General features: G+C 46.5%; 1 protein-coding gene across 3 annotated transcripts in view; it reads right to left on the minus strand.

Moving 5' to 3' along the window:
* LOC106741571 (troponin I) overlaps positions 1 to 21,149 on the minus strand; it is a 37,756-nt gene that overhangs the window by 746 nt on the left and 15,861 nt on the right. For 2 of the 3 annotated variants that reach the window (XM_014613703.1, XM_014613705.1), the window contains 3 exons: positions 6,594 to 6,637; positions 5,542 to 5,683; positions 857 to 874 (listed from right to left, as the gene is read on the minus strand). In XM_014613703.1, coding sequence (XP_014469189.1) covers positions 857 to 874; positions 5,542 to 5,683; positions 6,594 to 6,637 — 204 coding nt within the window. Of the gene's footprint in view, positions 1 to 856; positions 875 to 5,541; positions 5,684 to 6,593; positions 6,638 to 18,110; positions 18,212 to 21,149 lie in introns of all 3 variants that reach the window. The other variant, XM_014613704.1, reaches the window with a different exon arrangement.

Here is a 21,149-nt window from a genome sequence, read left to right on the forward strand (position 1 = left end):
GGGGGAGGGCTGTGCTCTGTGTGTGTGTATCGCAAAAATCTACGGCAACGATCTAGACAAAAATTCCCGCCCCCTGGATGTCGCGGCGATGCGTTTCGCTAAAACCGAAAAATTCCCTCTTCGGCGAACACACACGTCGCCGGGCTGAGTCGCTTTCGGCTCCCCGAGCGTCTACGAAGCCGTGCAAGACTGTTAGCGAAATGTGGAAACGGCGTCCGCGGGGGAAAAAAAACGACTGCAAAAAGAGATAGCGCGCCTGACGCGGGGCGACGGGGAAAAAAGTCTGGGTGACGATTCGACTAGATTTGTTCACTCTGTACCGAAGACCTGTCTTAATGCCGTCCCATTCCCTAGGCGTAGAAAGATTTCCAAACTTCAGGCACATTATTTCGGAATATTGCATTGTGACTGCTGCTTCGGAGCACCGCTGCCGATTCATCGAATTAGCAGCGGTCGTGATGCACGAATATTCACGCAGCGCTCTTGGAGAAATGTTCGACGCCATTGTGCCTAAGGAATAATGGAACGGCATTGATAGAGCCTTCTGTGCCGCTGAGAAAAAGCGTGCGGCCAAAAATTAAGAAGAAATCAACGAGCGTGTGCGCGCGAGACGGAACGAAATACTGAAAAAGAAATCGCGTCGAATCGACGGCGCAGTTAACGTGCTAAAAATGAAGAAAGCTTCTCTTATATTCGTAATGCTCTCCGATCTCATACTTTCGCACTTACGCACACACACACACACGCACGCAACATATTTTTCTCTTTGTCTACTGTCATCTATCGCACACAGAAGCACACGTCATTCTCCCCTACGCGGGCATGCTGAGCTACAAGTTGGCTGTTAAAGTTTTACCTTATCTTTTGACGCGTTCTGCGAACATAATGCAAGAGCAACATTATTAGTCGACATGTAAGACATATAGGCACACTGATTAAGCGTACATTGAAATATTACTTAACGAGTAACGAGCGCCGCTCGCGTGGCTCGCGTGTCTCGCGACGCGCCAGCCACGATCGACGTCGCGACCGTCGCGCGTATTAATGCGCTCGATAAAGAGACCTTCCTCGGTCGTACACACACTGCATCATGTACGCCTTAAGCCCATTCTAGAATGACCGTCGGATTACAAAGTAACACGTATGCGGTAAACTAATTGATTCATTAGATCGGTACGGTTCAAGAATAATCGGCTATGGGTAGGTCAATTTCCTTACGTCTTATCGTGTACTCTTACCGTTGTGAAATGGGCTTTATCGTTATAATTAAAGTTACGTATGCGATTTTCGACCTTATGAATACACGCGTTAAGGCTGAAAATCGTGTAACTCTCGATCTAGAGAATGGTAAGGCATACGTGACGCATTGTGTACACTCTGCGTCAGGCGTGTCGCTTATTAAGACTGGGATTACTCGTTACTATTTTCGACCTCGTGCCTTACAGAACGTTTATATGTTTAAGATGGAAAAGTCGCGCGAGTAATCTTAGTTGTAACGAGTGAGACACACACGAAGCAGCGTGTGCTACATTTGCGACAAGGGAAGATAACGAAAGGGGATTTCTGGTGCATCAACGCGCGAGCACGCGCGTAATCGTAAACAAACGGAAAGACAACAACTTCTACACATATATGCAGCCTGAGAAAGAAAAAAAGCATGGCAGCCGAGTGTTGGCGATAAGGCAAGCTGCGAAAGAGTTTTCTTCGCGTAATCGAACGACCATAGTTTTCAAAGAGAGTGCGTGTTTCGGTCTTTTCTCGTTTTCGCTCTTCTTTCATTCATTCTTTCGTCGGGGGGCGTGTTCTCCTCTTCTGATTCTTTTTTCCTCTCTTTCCTGTGCCCTCCTTTTTTTTTTTGCTTCCCTTTGACATTTCGCACAGCGCGCGACACGAAACATTCGCCGGTCGGGCGTGATCTTGCGCGTAAGAGAAAAAGAGAGAGAGAGAGAGGGAGAGTGCGCGGCAATTAAAATGCGTGTGAAATGAGGGTAAACGAGGCGAGTGCGCGGAAAGAAACGGAAGGCAGCACGGTATAATTAGATAGTGGAGAGCGGAAGGGGGAGAAAAAAAGAAGAAATACCGCGAGTGGGCAGGCATGTGTGTGTGAGTAAAAGCGCTTCTGCCGTTACGCACGAAAGAAAAGTGTGGAACTCTGTGTGAACGTCAAATATATATGTACATCTATGTATTTCACAAGCCATTCTCACCTTTTTGCGCCCCTCTTAATCTTATACTTTATTTACTGCCGCGCCCTGCCGGTGTGCGCACACCGCGCCACCGCGAAGATTTTCCGCGAGACTACGCGAGAGAAGCCGGAGCTCGGGTGACGCGAGATAAAAAAAGGAAGGGGACAAAGTTACGGCTGTCGAAAACAAATTGGGCGTTTCACTCGCAGTGATACGTCAGTGGTGCGAAAAGTAAAAAAAAAGGAGAGGAAAAAAGAAGGAACAGGGAGATAAAGGAAATTAATACGATGCCTCTGAGAGAAGGGGGATTAGCGAAGTTTTACGAGAGGGGAAGGGAGAGGGAGGGAGAAACGATACGGTCCTCGATAACACTCGACCTTTTTCCTTATCGAATATTTGAAATGCGCGCTCGCGTGTAACATCGTTTCTGGAGGAATTCCCCCTCTTATCTCACGACGGAAGGAAATACGAGCGCCACGGCAAAAATCGCGCGTCTGATTCTGCATAAAATATCCTTTTTCACCGCGGTGTTGTCGATTGCATTAACGTTCTCGTGCACGAGCGTCCCGCGGGCGTTTCCATTACCGCGAAAGTAATCGGGAATTGGGCAAATTCCGGTTATCGAGTCGCTGGATGCGACGGTGGGAAAAAAGAAGTGAAAATATCCAAGTGTGCGATCCGTCGCAACGAAGAATGCCGGTGAGAGGGCGGACGGGGGGAAGGAAATCGTTGAGATAAAGGGAGAGGATCACCGAGAAAACAAAGAAGAAAAATACAGAGCCACGCAACCGAAGGAGAAGAAACTCTTCCAAGTAGACGCTAACGCAACGAAATTGCAACACAGATGCACTCAGAGAAAGAATCAGCCACAGGAGCTAAATTCTAGTAAAAATAGTTGCGGCAGCTAAAACGTGTCTTCGAAGTAGAGACAGTTAATGTCATTATTGCAGCAGCTAAATTTATCAGCTGTTTGAATTTATGGCGAAAAATGTGAGCTTGATCGCATAATAGTATTAAAATCACATTTATATTTCTAAATAGAAATTTTTTCTTTTTTTTTTTTTAACAGAAGCTCTCCTCAAGATAATAAGCACAAGCCAGAGTTTGCTTTAATATTTTTGTTTGAAGTACTAAACTTACGGAGTCGATCCCGAGAAATCTCTAGATCGCGAGTCAATCACGTTAGATAATGATATATCGTTTCATCGATTGATATAACGCGGTAGAGAGAGAGGGAGAGAGAGAGAGAAAGAGAGAGAAAGGGGGGGAAAGAGGAAAAGAGAGCATAGCTAACCAAACTTGACTACTCGTGCTGATAATTTCAGCCGATAAAGTTGAACCTCGCATTTTACCTCGAACAGTCAGCCTTCATCGATGATAGCCAAGTTCGAACTATCTAACCGAGATTTAGCCGCTATCACCGAGTCATTTCTCTGATTGTGAGTACGGGGGGAGGGGGGCGAGGGGGGCGAGGGAAGATCTGTCTGGTTCACGTACGCTTTCTTCGAACGTTTATTGCCACCAACTTGTCGCTTTTATATAACAGTTGTACGTGAGTATTCAACGCAGATATTCGGCTTTCGTGTTTTGTGTGTGCGTGTGAGTGTGCGCGCGCTGTGTGTATATATATATATATATATATATATATATATATATGCGCACGTCGCGTCGCTCGTTTCGACCGTCTGGCCCGGAAAGAGGGCCGTGATGAAATATCGCGAAGCTAACTCCCCCGGGATTGTGTTCCGCACGCTCGCGATTTTCCGGTTTCACGTCCTCCCCCGGTTAATACGCACCGCTGCGCGGCGTTAACGAGCGATTCTCAAACGAACGCAGAAACGGAGAAACGCCGGAGGAAGCGGGCCGTAGAAGCGATGGAAACGGTATCAAGAGTTTTCCTAAGCGTATTCTCGCGCGCGCTCTTTTCTTCTCCGCCCGTAACGCGTCTTTTCCTTCAGCGTGCGAGCTCGAGCTCGCGCGAGTAGCGCGGCTGGCTGGTGGCTACGGGGGTGTGTGTACACATGTGTGTGTGTATATACGCGTGTTTTTCTCGAAATCGTGCGGACACGCGCGAGTACGCCGGGAGTTTTTCGGCCTCTCTCCTACGGGCTTTGTCGCCGAATCATCCCCCCCGGGTGTCGTAATAACAGTCTTTCCGCTTCACACACACATCGGTATTTTTTTTTTTCTTTTCGCACTCAAACCTTTACTTGTTACTGATACGTTTTGTTAACTTAATATCGTTACTTTGTGATTTTCTGTTTTTTTTTTCCGTTTCGTTTCTTTGTTTTTTTTTTTCTTATTATTAAATCTACTTCTTGGTCTGCCACTCTGCCTTCTCGGACTTCTTGGGCTGTGAAGAACAACACAGATTGCCTAGTCAACTACTACTACTACCACTACTACCAGTAGGATACGTGTACGAAAAAAAAGGATCTACTTGCCGGTCCTCTTGAGGAGATCTAGCGCTAGCGAGGGAGAGAGAGAGAGAGAGAGAAAGAGCGTCCCCCGCGTCCCGGACGTCCCGGAGAAGCGCGTGTGTCGACGGTCGGGCTTCGCGGTTAATCGATTTGCGCGGATTCAACGGATTCCCGGAATGACGACGCTCTCATAAATTTCGCCCCGAAAGTTTCGCCCGGCTTTCGATGAACCGATGATTAATTACCGCGCGATTACCCGCAGCGCGCGCGCGCGCGGAGATTTTCGGGGAATTTAGCATCCAAATTAGCCGATAAAATAGTGCCCCTCCGGGCACGTAACGAGCCTCCCCTCCTCCACCGAGGGGCAGCGGAGCGAATGTGGCGCGATAAATATTTCAGCGGGACCCGGCATTATCGGGATGCAAACAACGGACGGAAAAACGCGGATCTCCTGAATTGGACACGGTACACTGAACGGAAAACTACTGATACGAAGAAAACCTGCCGATCGGGTTTTATACACAAAAAGAAAACCAGGGTCACAAAAACTGTTTCATTTTTTTTTTTCGCTGCAAACGCTACGCTACTGTACAGTACACCGCCTGCCCGTCGCCGGTGCGGTCGTGAAAAATCGGCGCTGCGTTCCCTTAGAAAAACCCAAAAATTGCCGAGGGATTTATCGAGAGCGAGAGATCAAATTCGCAGAAGCCACTCGCTCGGGGGTGCTCTCGACTCCCGCGAATATTATCGACGAGAGGGCGAGGAAACGCGATAGAGAGCGCCGGCTTGTGCTCTTGCAAACTCCGTCTCCGTCTCGACGAATCCGAAGGAACGAGCGGATAGACCTCGACGAGCAGGGGAAAAATAAATTTGCGGAAAAGGGGAGGAACTCGCGTCGCGCGGACGCGGCTCCGATCGAAAACGATCGTCCTTACCTCCTTGTCCTCCTCCTCCAAGGTGAACTCCTTCTTCTTCACTTGTTTCAGCTGATTACGGAAGTTAAATTCGGCGGCCTTCTTCTGGAGCTTGGCGAACTTATTCTCGTATTTCGACACCTTCTTCAGGGTTGGTTTCATGCTGCGAACGAGGATGCGTCGCGCATTAAAGCGTGCGGCCTGCCGCGAGGATTCTCGATCGAATTGCGTGCGAAGTTTAACGCACGATGTAAAAAGATCTTACGTGTATAAATATCAGGGCTGGGTGAGTTAATTTTTATTTTCAACTGAATTAAGTTAAATGTCGGCGGCCTACGAAATTAATTTAGCTAAAAATTACCTAACCAAAAGCTAATTTAATTAACGGTCAAATTAAAATTAAGTTAACTTGCTAATTATACGTAAAGCCACACGTATATATGTTTTTTGCACAATTAGATTTTTAATCGTAGATTAAATTTATGTGAAGTAATAAAAAGATAGTCTATCGTAATAAAATACCGGCTGTTTTATGTTCAGGATTTCGTACAAGAAAAGGACACCAGCGCTCAGAGAGAGAAAGAGAGAGGAAAAGAAATCTGCTGGTATTACTTTTTAGTTTTCTATTACGTTTTAGTTTTCTTATCCAATATTGCAAGCAATCCGCGATAATTTTAATATTGATGAATTATCTTAACTTATATAAAAAGAAAGTTAACACGTCAAAGTTAACGCAATTTAAAATAATTGACTTAAGTAAAAAGTTACTAACTCTTGAACTTAACTTTAATTTAATTAACTAGTTATTACCTAACCCTGATAAATATATATGTAAATACGTAAATATCTATAGATATAAAAATAGTGAGAAAAAAAATCAAATAAATCTGCAATAAAGACAGATCGACAGTCTGACGTGGAAATTTTAACTAAAGAATTCAGGCAACGTTGGAAGATTAAATGAACAATTCAGTCGACCTGAGGATGAGTTTGTTCAACTTTCGTTTGGAATTGTTTCAGCTGACGATTTTTATCATATATCACATATAAGTGTGTATATAACGAATACTTACAATTTACCTCGGAGATCGTTGACCTGGCTGTTCAAGTCCGCGATCTGCACGTATCGAATACTTCTATTAACATCCATGGCATTTGAACACGACGATAATTTCGATCTCATGCGATTTTAACTTTAACGATATCTCTCTATGTACAAGAATGAGGGAAATTCACGCTCTCGGAAACATATGTCCATCGCGCGATGTGATGCAGTGCGAGCGCGTTTGCGGGAACGCGGCTCGTCGACTACCGACCCAGACATCGGTACTTGGGTCAAACGCAAACAACGACATTCGATTCGTCCCCTTCCCGCGGGAGGAGGGAAATATAAATCAAGAAATTTGGACATCATGGGGCCGAAACTTTCGCGTCTGCTTCACAGGCGATCACAGGTTCGCGGGACATATTTCCGACCGCGAGCGGTGGGGCCCCTTCTCGCGATAATGTAAGCTTCTCGTCTCGCGGGACGAGAGGGGGAAGAAACAAAGAAAAATAAAGGTTCTACAGCAATGATTGTGAAACATCGCGCGTGGAAACGCGGTTAGGTTAGTGAACCTTCACGCGAACGACATCAACAATCCACGTGCCACCAAAAACCGGGTTAGTCGGAAAAAGAAAACTGAACTGAAGAAACGAGACGAACAGGAGAGTCAAATCACGCCGGCATGCGTCCTGCGTAGCAAAAGCAGGCGAGAGAATAGAATAAAAAGATAGAGAGAGAGAGAGAGAGAGAAAAGGGTTACCACACGTTGAGCAAGCGCGCGGATATATTCAGTCTGGCCGGCCACTCGACGTGTCGAGATTGACACTAAATTGGCTTGCGGATTAACTGCAATAGCGCTTGATGGCGATGGTTCCGGGATGGAGGGAGCGGTTTCGCAACGGAAGACGGCCGGACGATTGCGGAAAAATTATAAAGGCGGGAGGACGGAGGGCCGGTTGACCACGGGGAGAGAAGAGATAGTGAACGGGAGATCAATACTACGATGGGGCAAGGGAGGGGGAGAGCGGGATAGTCTTGCTATTGTAAAAACTTACGATGCGCTTCGCAAGCGTTCCCCGAAAACTCCGTGGAGAGCTCGGCCGGGGAGCGGGAATCTTCGCGAGAATCGGCTCACCGACGGGGATCTCCCGAAACGATCCGAAACGCGAGCGCGTAATCGCGCGATTTTTTGACTTTATTGCGCCGATAGTCGGCGAGATCATTTCGCTCGGCGAGGTAATTCCTCTCGACGAAACGTCCTCTCGGCTACGCGACCGGAAGTCTCTCCTTCTGCGCGGCGAAAGGAAGGTAAAGAGGGAGAGACGTAGAGAGAAAGAAGAGAATCACGCGATCTAGAAACACGCGGGACCCGAGGAGATCGATAGTTTCACGACTGGTAATTATTGTAATAAAAGAAAAAAAAATGAAAAAAAACCACAAAAAAGCGGACAAATATGAACGACGGTAACGAACGGACCGTTTTTGAATCCGGCCGACGCGGATCGAGGGTGGACGAGGCGAAGTAGTGTCCGACGACATGGCGAGAACCCGTAAAATCCGTCGCGGAGAATTCTCTCTCGCGCGCGAGAGAGAGAGAGAGAGAGAGATCGCGCACGCAACAGTCCGGAACGGATTACACGTCTGTGCAACAATATCCAGTTGATTCTCGTGTCGCCATCGTGAATAGTCCCCGTTTCTGGAAGTATCTCTACCGCTCTTACAGGTAACACTGATCACTCTACTTTTCTGGAACAGCTTCTTCTCGGAGCGGAGCTTTTCTCTACGAAAGCCACTTGTCGGATTCCCTCCCTTTCTTCTTAGGATTCGCGCTCGGTCTCATTTCGTCCCCTACTTTTTTCTTTTCCCTTTTCACCTTCAGTTCCTCCCACCCGCGCGAGTTACGAGAAAGGGAGAGAGATAGAGAGAAAGAGAGAGAAAGAGAGAGAGAAAGAGAGAGAGAGAGAGAGAGAGAGAGAGAGAGAGAGAGTAAGAGAGATAGAAAGAGAAATAAAGGACGGGGTGTACGATGGGGTGTGAATTTCATTCTGGCCAATCGGGGGACCGGCTGGTCACGAACAGCCCTTTCGTCCGCCGCGCGTGGATGATGAGAAAAAAATTACAAAATCCACTATATACAATCCGTTTTCTAGAACTCTGCCAGAGCTCTGTTCCTCTCACGCGAAGCGTGAAACCAATTCCGCGAGAGAGATCGATGCCGATTTTACTTCGGCCACTTTGCGATCGGCCCTTCGTGACGACACGTACGATCGACGGGTGTATTTTAATCGCGCGCGCGTCCGCGCCGATGACACTAATATTTTTTGATGAATTCTGAAATGACGGACTGATGAGTAATTGAGTGCTCGGCGATTGAAAATTCACGTGCTGACCATTGATTAACTCGTAAAAAATTCATCCGGATTGTACGCGCTATCGCGTAATTAAAATACCAATGGCAACATGCCGCGGCAAGAAGGCACGAGACTTGAATTATTATCTAATAAGGACAGCGTTTGGTTTCGTTGTTTTTCAAATTAGCTGTCTGTCACGCTAATCTACGAATTGAACCTTGGAATTGCTTATGAACCCAGTAAAGTGACATAAGATAAAAGTAGTCTGTATGCCGAATCTGAAAATCAAGTCCATTTATTGCTATCACGTAAGGGATTTTAGCAAAATCGCAACAACTATATTGTACAATTATACATATAACATATGAGTTATACATATATATATTAGAGATGTAAATATATTTTTGAACATCTACTTTTGAATCCAAACCTTAGAATATAACGCAGATTAAAAATATAACACGCTAAATAAAATAAACATGTTGAAAGTAAGCGATACAATGTCCATGTCGTTCATAAATCACTAATTCCGGTTTAATTTGATGCATGAATATTTTAATAAATCGTCATATTGTCGTTATATACACGAAGAAAAGATTGCAGTTAAAATGATTACAAGAATTTGTAATGCTGGATTATACCGAAATTATTATCGAAATTATGATATGCCTTGTAATCTTTAATAATGTGTACATACATAATTAAAGGCCACAATACACGCGATTTTAGTCGCACAATTCCAGTATGGTCCAGCATTACAAAATTTTGTAGTGTAACTTTTACTGTGACATTTTCCCATACGGGGAGTCACTATGATCGAAACAAAAACAGATGGAAACGTTAATATCATTCATTGCCTTTATGATTTCATTACTCTCACGGAATCATATCGCGTAATCGCGCGCGTTTCAATGCGAAAATATCGCGATAGAAATTTACCTGATAGGAATTTCCCGGCCTCGATTTTGGATTTTAGAGTGATATCAATATATTCGGAGAACATTAAAATGTCTGACGCAATGAATTCATCGTCGACTAGTGTTATCATTCTGATGGTCGCGCGAACGAAGCGGCGCGGAGGCGCTCGTGGATTCGCGGCTACGCGCGATGGCAGCCTCGTCGTCCGGGAAATGACGAGAGATACGAGGACGATCATTTCGCGTCTTGAAAGAACTCGCCCGGGGAAGCTGGAAGAACAGAGTTCTGCCAATGAGAGGTCCGCTATTTACAGCCTAATTGAACACCATGACAAGAGGACACTGACAGTCGGTGGTGGTGGGTGCGTGCGAGTCGGTGCAAAATCAATTTCCTTTCGCTCTAAGGAGCGTCGACGACGCCTGTACACGTGTTTCTTTTTTGTATGCCGACGTCTCTCTCGGAAATTCCACACACATATATATATGTACACATTTATTGTCCATCTCACAAAGGGGTCAATCGAATGGCGATGGGTGGGCAAGGGTGAAAGATGGGGGGGGCGGTGTGGCGAAGGCGAGGGCGAGGGTTTACGGCCGATCGAAAGGAAGAAAAAAATGAATACAACGAAAGAGAGAGAGAGAGAGAGAGAAAGAGAGGGTGGGTTGGTTGTTTGCTGGCGTAAAAGATTCTCCACATCTTTCGATCCGTTCTCGAGCCAGTCCACCTTTGTGAGAGTTAAGAATGGAGAAGAGAGAAATAAAGCGTGTACGTGGCTGTAGGAAAGAGAGATATACATGTACAGAGAGAGAGACAAACCAAACTCTACAACTTTTCTGGCGTCTCAGGGCCGGTCAGGGGTGGAGAGGGCGTGGGAGATGACGGGCGGCGGCGGCGGCGGTGGTGGTGGCGACGCGATAATCGTTTTCCGAAGTCGCGTACGCGAGAATGATCCGCCGTGGATACTACTACTACCCACATACCCACCGCGCCGACGTAATGCCTTTTTTTCTTCCTCTCGGATACGTTCTCGCGAGTATCGCAAAGCGATTACGTTTTTGTACAGCTGACGCGAGTTCGGTATAAAGCGCGCGGCGTGCTTTAGAGACGATATTCGTTTTTCGTTTCTTTTTTTTTTTCGAGAGAGAGAGAAAGAGAGAGTGTGAGAGAGGAAGAGAGAAAGATAGAGACGAAGAGATAGAAAGAGAGAGAGAGAGAAAGTAGAGTGAGAAAGAGAGATTAACGAGGAAAAGCGCGCGTTTCTCACCGAAGTCGCGGAAATTCCGCGCGGCTGTTTAAGGAGGTTCGTTTACCAAGTACCGTATTTCAAATGGCGCGTCAACGAAACCTTTCATAAATTTACTATTTGTTAAGCAAAATTACGTCTCTATACATTCACTTCGCTATCCAAATAATAAATGTTAATTTGAAACGAAGCTGAGATAAATGTATACACGCAATATTGTAAATACGGGAATATTGTTACTTAAAATTTTTCTTATCAATGCTATATTTTTATGCGCATCGTTTGATCCACTTATTTTCAAAACGAAACGGTCAATAATTCTGAGATTTGTCTGTAATATCTATATATCAGTCTTCAATATTATGACTGCTTTCTGAACTTCTTACATATTATCTTATATTATCTCCTTAAATTATCTTCATGTATTACCTCACACACAAATATGTCAGCTCAAAAGAGATTTTTGTCGAATCATTTTGATCCCTACATATACTTGCGCAAATAAATTGATAATGAAATATTTCGGTGCGATGAAGATTACTGAAATTTCTGTCGCACATAGTTAGATTAACTTTTGCACCATATTACAGGTTTATCTTATATTCGGCCAAACGCTCGAACCTCCTTAAGCGCGCGACGTATCGACGGTTAAACCGGACGACGAAGACTCGCGAGGGAAGTCGATTGTTTCTCTTCGCCGCGCGGTGAGTATGAAGTGCCGTGCTTCTTATCGTCGCGCTACCGCGGGAATTTGCGCTGATAAACGCGGATTTAATGAAGCGCCGCGTTTACGCGATCCACTGCGGTCTCGCATACGAAGCGCGTCCGTCGGCCTTTCTGCGCGGACGTCTCGTCGGAACGAGATTAATAGAAAAGCCGGCGATAGGCTGACAAACTCGCGCTGTTAATTCAACCGGCAGCCCCCGAATCGTTTCCTTTTCATAAATCACCGTTATCGCGGTCTCTATTAATCAGGGTGAGTTGTTCGGCGAACGATAATTAAACCGGCCGTGCGACCGACGTCGGCACGAATATGTTGCATGGTAACAAAAAGTTTGCAACACTTTTTTCTTCGTATATTTTGAAACGCGCATCCCGATAGGAGGATTTATTACATACTAAGTACTAAGTACTAATCCTCAGGAAATATATTTTCGTACCGGATACGAGATTCATTCGGGAGAAAGTGCACGGAGAAAAATAATTCGTCAGCTGCAGCAAATTTGTCCGGTTACTATGGTGACAGGAAAATTGATATACGCACAGCAAAATGATTTGGTGATGCCAACTAATTCTGCAACGACGTGGGCAGAATTATTGACAGCACAATTATTTCGTCCGGTGTGTGACAAATCTTTCTCGCCGTCGTCATGGTAACTGACAAATTTGCCGTGCCAGCAAAATATTTCCCTTCGTGCGTGTCGCAGACTTTTTGTGCGGCTGACGATATTTCATCCCCTCTCCGAGGCGCCGAGACGTCAGACGAGACGATTCTCGCATAAGAATAAGCACCGTGGAATTAATCCGATCCGGGAATCCGAGAGAGCGGGAAGAAATGAAGGGAGAAAGAGAGAATAGGTGCGACTCGCGTATCCGCGTGTAAACATCGTGGTGCGGTTTGAACGCGTACGCGTACTGTTTCCCGCGAATATATTATGTAACAATATCCACAACGGGACCGCACATGGATATTTGTGACGATTAATTTCGCGCGTCGACGGGATACGCGATCCCGGCAACGGGGTATTTCGGAATACAAATCTATCGTTAATCACGCGGCACCGAAATATCAGAGATAGCGATCGATCAAGTTCTCAATTACGCGAAATTAATCAACGCCGATAATGAAGCCGTTCGCCTGTTTTCTCATAATCCCGTTACCATATTCGACCGGCGTTAATTAACCTGCGCGCATTTCGCGTGTACACGGCGCCCTGTCTTAAACGGTTTATTAGTAGTTGGAAAGCCATGCATGCGCGTTCAAGCGGATCTGTTTGTGCTTAATGGAGACACGTATACATACAAATATACATATATATATATATATATATATATATATGTATTGTATAATACGCAGAAAAAATGCTATTGAATCGAGAGAATTTCCAACAGCGTGATTGAAGTGGGTCTTCTTGATTCAATGGCGATATCATTGAAACTATTGAATTGAACATTGAACCGATACTTTAATTAATGAAACAATACAGTAACACAGGATTCTTAATGACATTTGTCATTGTATCAAGAGGATTTACTACGATCGCGCTGCTGTTGGAAATTTATTCATTCGACAGAACTTCTTTTCCGTGTATATTTTTCTTTATAATTTATTGTATTAGAAATATGCATTACATATATATATCTATAATATATAATTATAATACATGTTATACATATAATAATATATAACACATATAAATACATATATACGTATTATATATATATTGTTTTGTGCGACGGGATGTTAAAGGCGGGTGAAAAGTACGAAATAATCAACGAGACAGAGTGAGCGAGAGAGACAGAGAGATAGAGAAAAAAAAAACATACGATGCACAGGGAAAGAAAAAGAGATAGAAAGAGAGAGAGAGAGAGAGAGACAAGAAGAGGAAGACACCGAAGAAGCCCGTAAACAATCGATGTACTTTCCCGTTGCGTTTTCTCACTTTTCCGATTTTGCACCGCACACCTACGCACGCACGCACACGCGCGCGCACACACACGCGCGCGTAGTCTCAGGCAATACAGTGTCAGTTTGATTCTCGCGTGAGACTAGAAGAAGAAGAATAAGAAGAAGAGGGGGATCGCTCGCGATCCCCGCTGGTAATATATTTTCTTCGACTGCGTGTGTCTTTTTTCTCCTTTTCGTTTGACTTTTTGCTCTGCTTTGGCGGCAAATCTAGGGCAGCTCTACTAATTCACAGCGGAACCGTGCGCCCTTCTCGTTTCACGATCGTCCTTCTCGGCGTACGCACGCGCGTGTTACGCAACGTTCAACGGATCTGAACCCGCCAATGCGCGATTATGTGCGTGATCGACGATCGATCAACGACACACTGATCGTGCGCCGCGAACAAAGTGTGCGAAGGAGAGCGAGAGTGCGGTTACACGGAGCATAGCGACACGGCGTCTTCTCTGTAAGCCTGCCCAGCCCTGACTCGATGGCGCGAAGCTCATTTCATTTATTTTCATTTATTTTCGTCTGCTTCTTTCTTTTGAACTTCCGTTTTGGCGAGTTAGTAGAAAGCTCGGAGAGACGTGTTTACGTTATGGTTAGATAATAGAGAGAAAGAGAGAGAGAGAGAGAGAGAGTCGTGACAGACACGTTATGAGAGAGCGAGCAGACAACAGTGTATGCGTTCAGTGGAGAAGTGAACAGAGGCGGATTGCGATACGCGTTATGCGATGAAAAAAAAAAAAGAGAAAAAAACAAATATAGAAGAAAAGAGCGAGAGAGAGAGAAAGAGAGAGAGAGAGAGAAAGAGAGAAAGGGAGAAAGAAAGAAAAAAAGCGGCGACAGAAATATACGGTCGGCAAAAGTTTCTCGTCGTGCGGCACTTCATATCCATCCGGGGAGAAGGGAAAAAATTCCGTGCTCGCTGTTGGCTCGACGCGAAACGATTTTTCGGGAGAATAACGTAAACGATCTCGCGCGAAAACGGTCACTTCAGAAGTAGGTGGGGATCAAGGTCATCGTCGTCGCCGTAGGGGCCGTCGGCTGGGTCATCGAGACAGGACTGATCAAGATTACAAAGATCCCGGTGACGGGCCGCGATCAGAAGTGTCGTCGGCGAATGGATGGATTCCATCGCGTTTCCCGTCCTGGGAACTTTTCCCATCGACTCGCGCCCCGGAGCGGATCTGCGTTCGCGTCGCGTCGTCTCTTCACAGCCCGCCAAGAAAAACATCGTGAAAGAGAGAACAACAATCGTAAGAGAAACGTATGTACAGAGAGGGTGGTTTGGGCACCACGGGCACAGGGGGTAGCAGGGGGGCGGGGGAGGACGGGGNATTCCGTGCTCGCTGTTGGCTCGACGCGAAACGATTTTTCGGGAGAATAACGTAAACGATCTCGCGCGAAAACGGTCACTTCAGAAGTGGGTGGGGAACGGGGTCGCAGGTTGAGGGAACGAAGAACGGGAGACAACGCGAAGAGAGAGAGGCGGGTGTGTGTGTGTGTGTGTGTGTGTATGTGTGTCGCCCTCATCGTCTGATACACAGAGTCGGTCAGCGAGAGAGTGGTCGGTGGTGGTTTTCAGGGACGGGGGAAATGATCAAAAGAGACGTGCGATTTGACGGTTGCTCTCTTTCTCCTCGCATTGTTCGCCGTTGTCGCTGCTTTGCACTTTTCCTGTACCTCGTAGTCCCTTTTCCGAACTTCACGCTCCAAATCCCACTTCTGACCCTCACAAAGGTAGACGCGGTCGTAATACATTTGGCAAATCTTCTTCAACTCCACTACAAAGAATACGGAGAGTCTCTCAGAAAACTTTGGTACCTCGATGTGTGTGTTTGCTTTTTTCTGACAGCTTAGGCAGAGAGAGAGAGAGAGAGAGAGGAGAAAGAGAGAGAGAGAGGGAGAGAGACGGCTCCTCGCACGTCGCGTCGCGTCGCGTGCCGCTCCGCAATTACGTAACGCGTTTCTCGAGGAAGCGGAAATTGCCCGAGCAATCGTAGCCGACTCGGAGAGCCGCGGCCCTTTCGACGGGATTCAATTTCATTCGCTTATGGCGAGTGAAAAACTTTCGGCGGGTTTCGCGGAAAATTCGGAACATCGCGGAAAATTCGAAAATCTTCGCGAGCGGCTAATTCGCTCAAGTTTTACCGGTTGCGTTCTTTTACGCGTCATCTGCTTTGAAAAACGCGACCCTCCGCGGTCCCGTAATGAATCTACCTCGTCTTTGCATCTCGTTCTATTCGATCGATTCTGGAAATTATTATTATTATTTCTATCCGATCAGCTTTGCGTCCGGTATTACCTACTCAGTATAAATATATAATTCTGAATAGAAAATATCAATATATTACTGCGAATGTGTGTCGTTGCATTAATCGAGTGGTGAAATCTTGAAACGAGCGTGACATTGTCGCTAAGTGGATGAATTTCTGCAGATCTCTCGCGAAGCAAGACCGCAAATGATTCGGAACTGCGAAGGGAAACAGCGGACAAACAAATCCGGCGATCGTGTTCGAGGGGATAATCGCGAGCTCGTCAACTTGATGCGAAAATTCTCGACTAGGATCCTCCTAATCGCATCGATATAAAAATGCTAATCCCAGCCGTTTTCACATATTTTAGCGGAGAATATAAAATGCGTGACTCGAGTGCTAACGGCGCGGGCACGAAGCGCGGGCGGTACGACGCGACGCTCAGAATGCCAATGAGCGAGAGCCCTTGATCCCGAAATAAGCGAAACTTCCGAACTCTTTTCGATCTGAGTAAATTGGCGGTCCCTCTCTCGCTCCACGTGCGCGATAATAAAAGTCGCGCGGCGCTCGAATGCCTAATCGCGCGCGCGCCCAGGAAATACCTAGAGAGAGAGAGAGAGAGAGAGAGATGTGTTCACCACAAGGAACGCGCGTTCGGGCGTAATCCGCTCGGAAATCCCTCTTCTTTCGCGGGGACAAATTATGAGTGCGTCCCGTTAGATGTGTCGAAAATATTCCTTTTAATTATGAGGTTGATAGCTCTGTAATTAACTTCGCTGTGTTCCGTAATGGACCAGCTGATACGACTTCCATCAGTTTCCTCACCAATCTTGATTCATGATCATTTCAGATAGTGTCAGAGGAAGAAAAACAAACAGGAGTTCAAAGTCTTATTAAAATCGTAGAATTATGAGACAATTGAAGGTCGGACAGGTCGCATTCCGAAATTCTTCATTTCAATCGTCTTTCTAGTTTTCCCGTGTACACGTAGATCAATGTATGATTAATATAAATAAATAGATCCTGCATATACACCAAAATTATTCTCGGATTCTTCTTCAATACCGCACGCAGGAAAAGAAACGCTAGATCCAGGTAAATCATTACTCCAATGTTACTCTCCGACACCCTCCAATAATTATTCCGGGACTCAAGTAATGTTCACTATCAGCCTCGTAACTGGAAGGAATATTTTCAACGCATCTAATGCAAGTTCACTCAAATTCGCCCCGTTGCGTGTGCGCACGTGATCACCCCTGTTGGTGTACCGCGAGAACACGCGTCGCCGTCGCGTCCTCGGCCGGACACCTTCGAAGCTTCGATCTTCGATCCCGATTCGACTCGGGGCGCGACGCCCGCCTCGAGCGTGGAACCTCGAGCGTCTCACACGCCAAGTCCGGAGGTGCGTCGCACCTGTCGAGGCCCGCGCGAGTTCTCGTTCGGGAGCACGTTCGAGCTGTAACCGTCCGATTTCCCGGCGCCGAATTCCCGTCACACGATCGACACGATCGGACTCGATATGACTGAGCGAGGAGAGTGTGCGTGAAAGTGACGTCGCGGCTGCAATGGGCGCGCGACGGAGCAAGAGAGAAAGATAGAGAGAGAGAGAGAGATAGAGTGAGAGAGAGAGAGAGAGAGAAAGAGTGAGAAAAAAAAAGATAGAATAAAAGTACAGAAACAACAAGGACGTTGACGTTGTGAGAGAGGTCCATTGCAGCGATGCAGACACGTTAATGCGGTTAACTTGTTTCCTCCTCAAACTGTCCTCAGAGTCTCATAGAGAGTTTGGAACATTAGTCTCTCGCGGCATTTCCCCTATCTAAGAGACGTGCAAACGTGCTCGAACCGAAGGTTCAAAGACCCGTGTCAACCAGAAACGCCTTCGAAAACCGTTCGACCAAGGGTGTCGCTCGGTCAAGCACGTGGCGGAGTTAAAAAAATCACGTGGATGTGCGGCTGAGAAAAAGAGAGAGAGATAGGGGCGGGTTCGAGGGGTGAGGGGGCGTCGGGGGAGCGAAAATTGGACGAAAAAAAAAAAAAANAGTGTGATCTATGCAGGAGACTCGAGACAGGCTCTCTCTTTTTTAGGCAAGCCGATCGTAATTACCTCCATCTCTTTCAACCTAATTTGCCTCTCGAGGTCATACTTATCGCCCTCGAGTGAGGACATTCTGTTCCAATATGCCGAACAGATCGTCTGCAGCTCGGCTAAAAGAACAAAAAGTTTATGGGAAAAAAAACGGCAGAGTAGCGTCGGCTGAGTGGTGTGTTTCGCGTCGTCGTCGTTCCTGCCGTCACAACTGTCTTTCCCGCCGAAAAAAAAAAAAAAAACAAGACGAATAGAAAAGGAAAAATAATATTCGTATTCTCGCGATCGCATATAACGAAAAGAGAGAGAGAGAGAGAGAGAAGACACTCGGGAGTCGCACGGTTGTAAAAATCGAGAAAAAACGAAGAACGTGATGGAGTGTGACGCGCGGCGATCGGGGAAAATTGCAAAAATATCACGAGTGAAGTCACGGATATGACGAAAATCATCGATACGATAAAAATCGTTGCCGAGACGGTGATCTCCGCGCATGCGAATTCACGAATTTCATTCGTTATCGTTGCCTTTTTCTGCTTCTCTTTTTTTTTTTTTATCACATCGACACGAACCGCATTTCGCCGCGTTCGTTTCCTCCTCCGACTCGAGTCTCCGGCGAGGAGACCTGTGCGGCCGGCAATCTACGATTGCCCGTGGAAATGCCCTAGATCACCATTTTGCGGAAGGTTACTCATGAGGAAATGAGATTATCGTGGGGGGCGGCGGGGGGTGGGGGAGAATAGAGAAATGATGAGTCTTTCGCGTTGGAAGCGAGAAGCACGAAGCTGACAATTGCGTGACCGTTAACCCGACACGAAAGGCGAATGGAACGGTGGAAGGGGCGAGAGAGGGGGGAGGGCGATGAGAGAGGGTGAGTCGGCAATTTATCGTAATGGGGAATCATAGGTGGCGGTGAGAAAAATTCATGGCGGGGGAGGGCGTTGAGGGGTTCTCTTCGATGTGCCTACTCGCAAGTAAAACGGACAGAATTCGGTCTACTCGCCTGCGAGAAAAAAAAGGGTGACGAGGCGACTCTACTGAGACAGGTTGGAGAACTACGTTGAGCGAATCTACGAGTCGCGATTAAGTACGTACAATACACTAAGGTCGCGGGCCAAACTTGCATTCGGTCAATTGCGTGAAGTGAGATCCCTGCTTAAAGAAGGCGACGAAGGGAAGACGACCGGCGAGACCGGACAGAGGAGCTCGTGTGAGAATTTCGTCGTGCTCTGTCGCGTCAGACTTGTTCGTATAAAAAGAAGGAAGAAAGAGAGCGCGAAGAAAGAAGGTAAACGGGAGATCATCCGTTCCATTTCGCGCCCGCCTCGGCCGACGTATTTGACAACGTGTATGTCTGCCTGTGTTTTTCCACGCGAGATCTTCTTTCCGCAAAGATCTTTTGAAATCTTGCCAACTCCGATTCCGACGGACCTTTTAAGCAGGGATACGATCGCTACGTTAGAGCTGTGCTGCTGCTAGGAAAAATACTCAGCCTCGACGTCTACGCCTAATTATTATTATTATTATTATTATTATTACGGATAGCTTATTGTATGAGTGTGCAAATCGGAATCAGTCGCTAGATACAGCGAGATATGCTTCACGCGTGAAAGAGAGAGAAAAAAAATACAGAAAAAAAGAAGAAAGAGATCGAGTAGAGATTGAGAGAAAAAGAGATAACAAGTAAATCGGCACAATGGCGTTAATCGCAGCGTCGCGCTCTCTCTGTTTGACACGAAAACATTCTCTCTTTTGGTTTTTTCTTATTTTTCGACCTCCAAATCCTTCTTGGCGACTTCGTACTCTAGGTCGTACTTCTCCCCCTCGAGAACGTTGATCCTCTTATGATACTGGTTCAGAATGGACTTCAAGCTAGCTGTTAAAATTTCAGTCACCTTGAGACATGCTCTCTCTAACAGACGGCAGACACGAGGGGCTTCTAAGAGTGTGTCCGTTGCGCGCGAATTAACTGTTTCTACCTTACCGTATCGCAGGCGTATCGTGTGCGTTAAATCGTATATGTGTGCGTACGTGCATTGCGAGAACACGTGCGCGGATATGCGATCGTAACTCCGCGGACGACGGGCGAACGTGTGAGGGACGGGGGCGAGAGAGAATTAGTCTGGGAGGGTGAGTCTGGTCTGAAAGCTACATCGAAGTGTCGCCAAGTGTTGTCTCGCTGGACGATGCGCGAGCACCGCGACTCGAGTTTCCGGCGAGCTCGCGTCCGGAAGGTGGACACCCTCGACCGATCTCGAGTCCGGCCGATCCGCGCAAATACTCGCGGACTCAGAATGAGCGAGAGTGTTGGGGGGTGGCAGTGTTGGGGCGCAGAGATGATACACGGTACTTCGCAAACGAAACAAGCAACAGGCCGGGAGAGTTACTTTTTCGGGGTGAAACTCGTTAACTCGTTCCTCATTGTCCTAACCGAGGACGAGCAATGCAAGCTCGCCCGTTGCCTCGCTTTGAATTATTATTATTGTTATTATTATCGTGATCGTCGCTCAAGAAGCGCTCAAGAATCGCTGCGATTTCCTTTCATCCTTCCGAGCCTCGAAGAACTTAATTTACGATTTGCTGTTTCTTATCTCACCGTGAAAAGTAACGTATTGTAGTCGTATATGATTGTAGTCGTTATCGTTGCCCGAAGCGTGTAATTGTTAACGACGGAGAGATGAGTCACGCCGAGTCACCGAGTCGTTACCGGGAAAAAGTAACTTGCAGAAAGTGACGGCGTTACGAGTCACCTCCCAATCCCGCAACAGACGACACGATCTTCGTGTGAACAATAGAAATCGTAAAAGAGATATCGCACTACGCTGAAAAGACACAGTGTTTAGCGTGTTTCGACACCTATAACGTGTTTTCAGAGGCGATGTTATGCTGTTATTTCGACGGTGTCTCGTGTGAGAATAGTGTGAGTAGTGAATAAGCGATATTAACACAATAATCAAGATGCGAATAGTCCAACAATTCTTAGATCACCAATCAAGTCCGACAGAGACTCGCGATAAGATTAAAACGAAGAGAGCAGAGAGAAACAGAGAGAAAGAGAAA

Source organism: Dinoponera quadriceps, unplaced genomic scaffold (assembly GCF_001313825.1).
Source record: "Dinoponera quadriceps isolate SergipeBrazil2010 unplaced genomic scaffold, ASM131382v1 scaffold586, whole genome shotgun sequence".
Taxonomy (NCBI): Eukaryota; Metazoa; Arthropoda; class Insecta; order Hymenoptera; family Formicidae; genus Dinoponera; species Dinoponera quadriceps.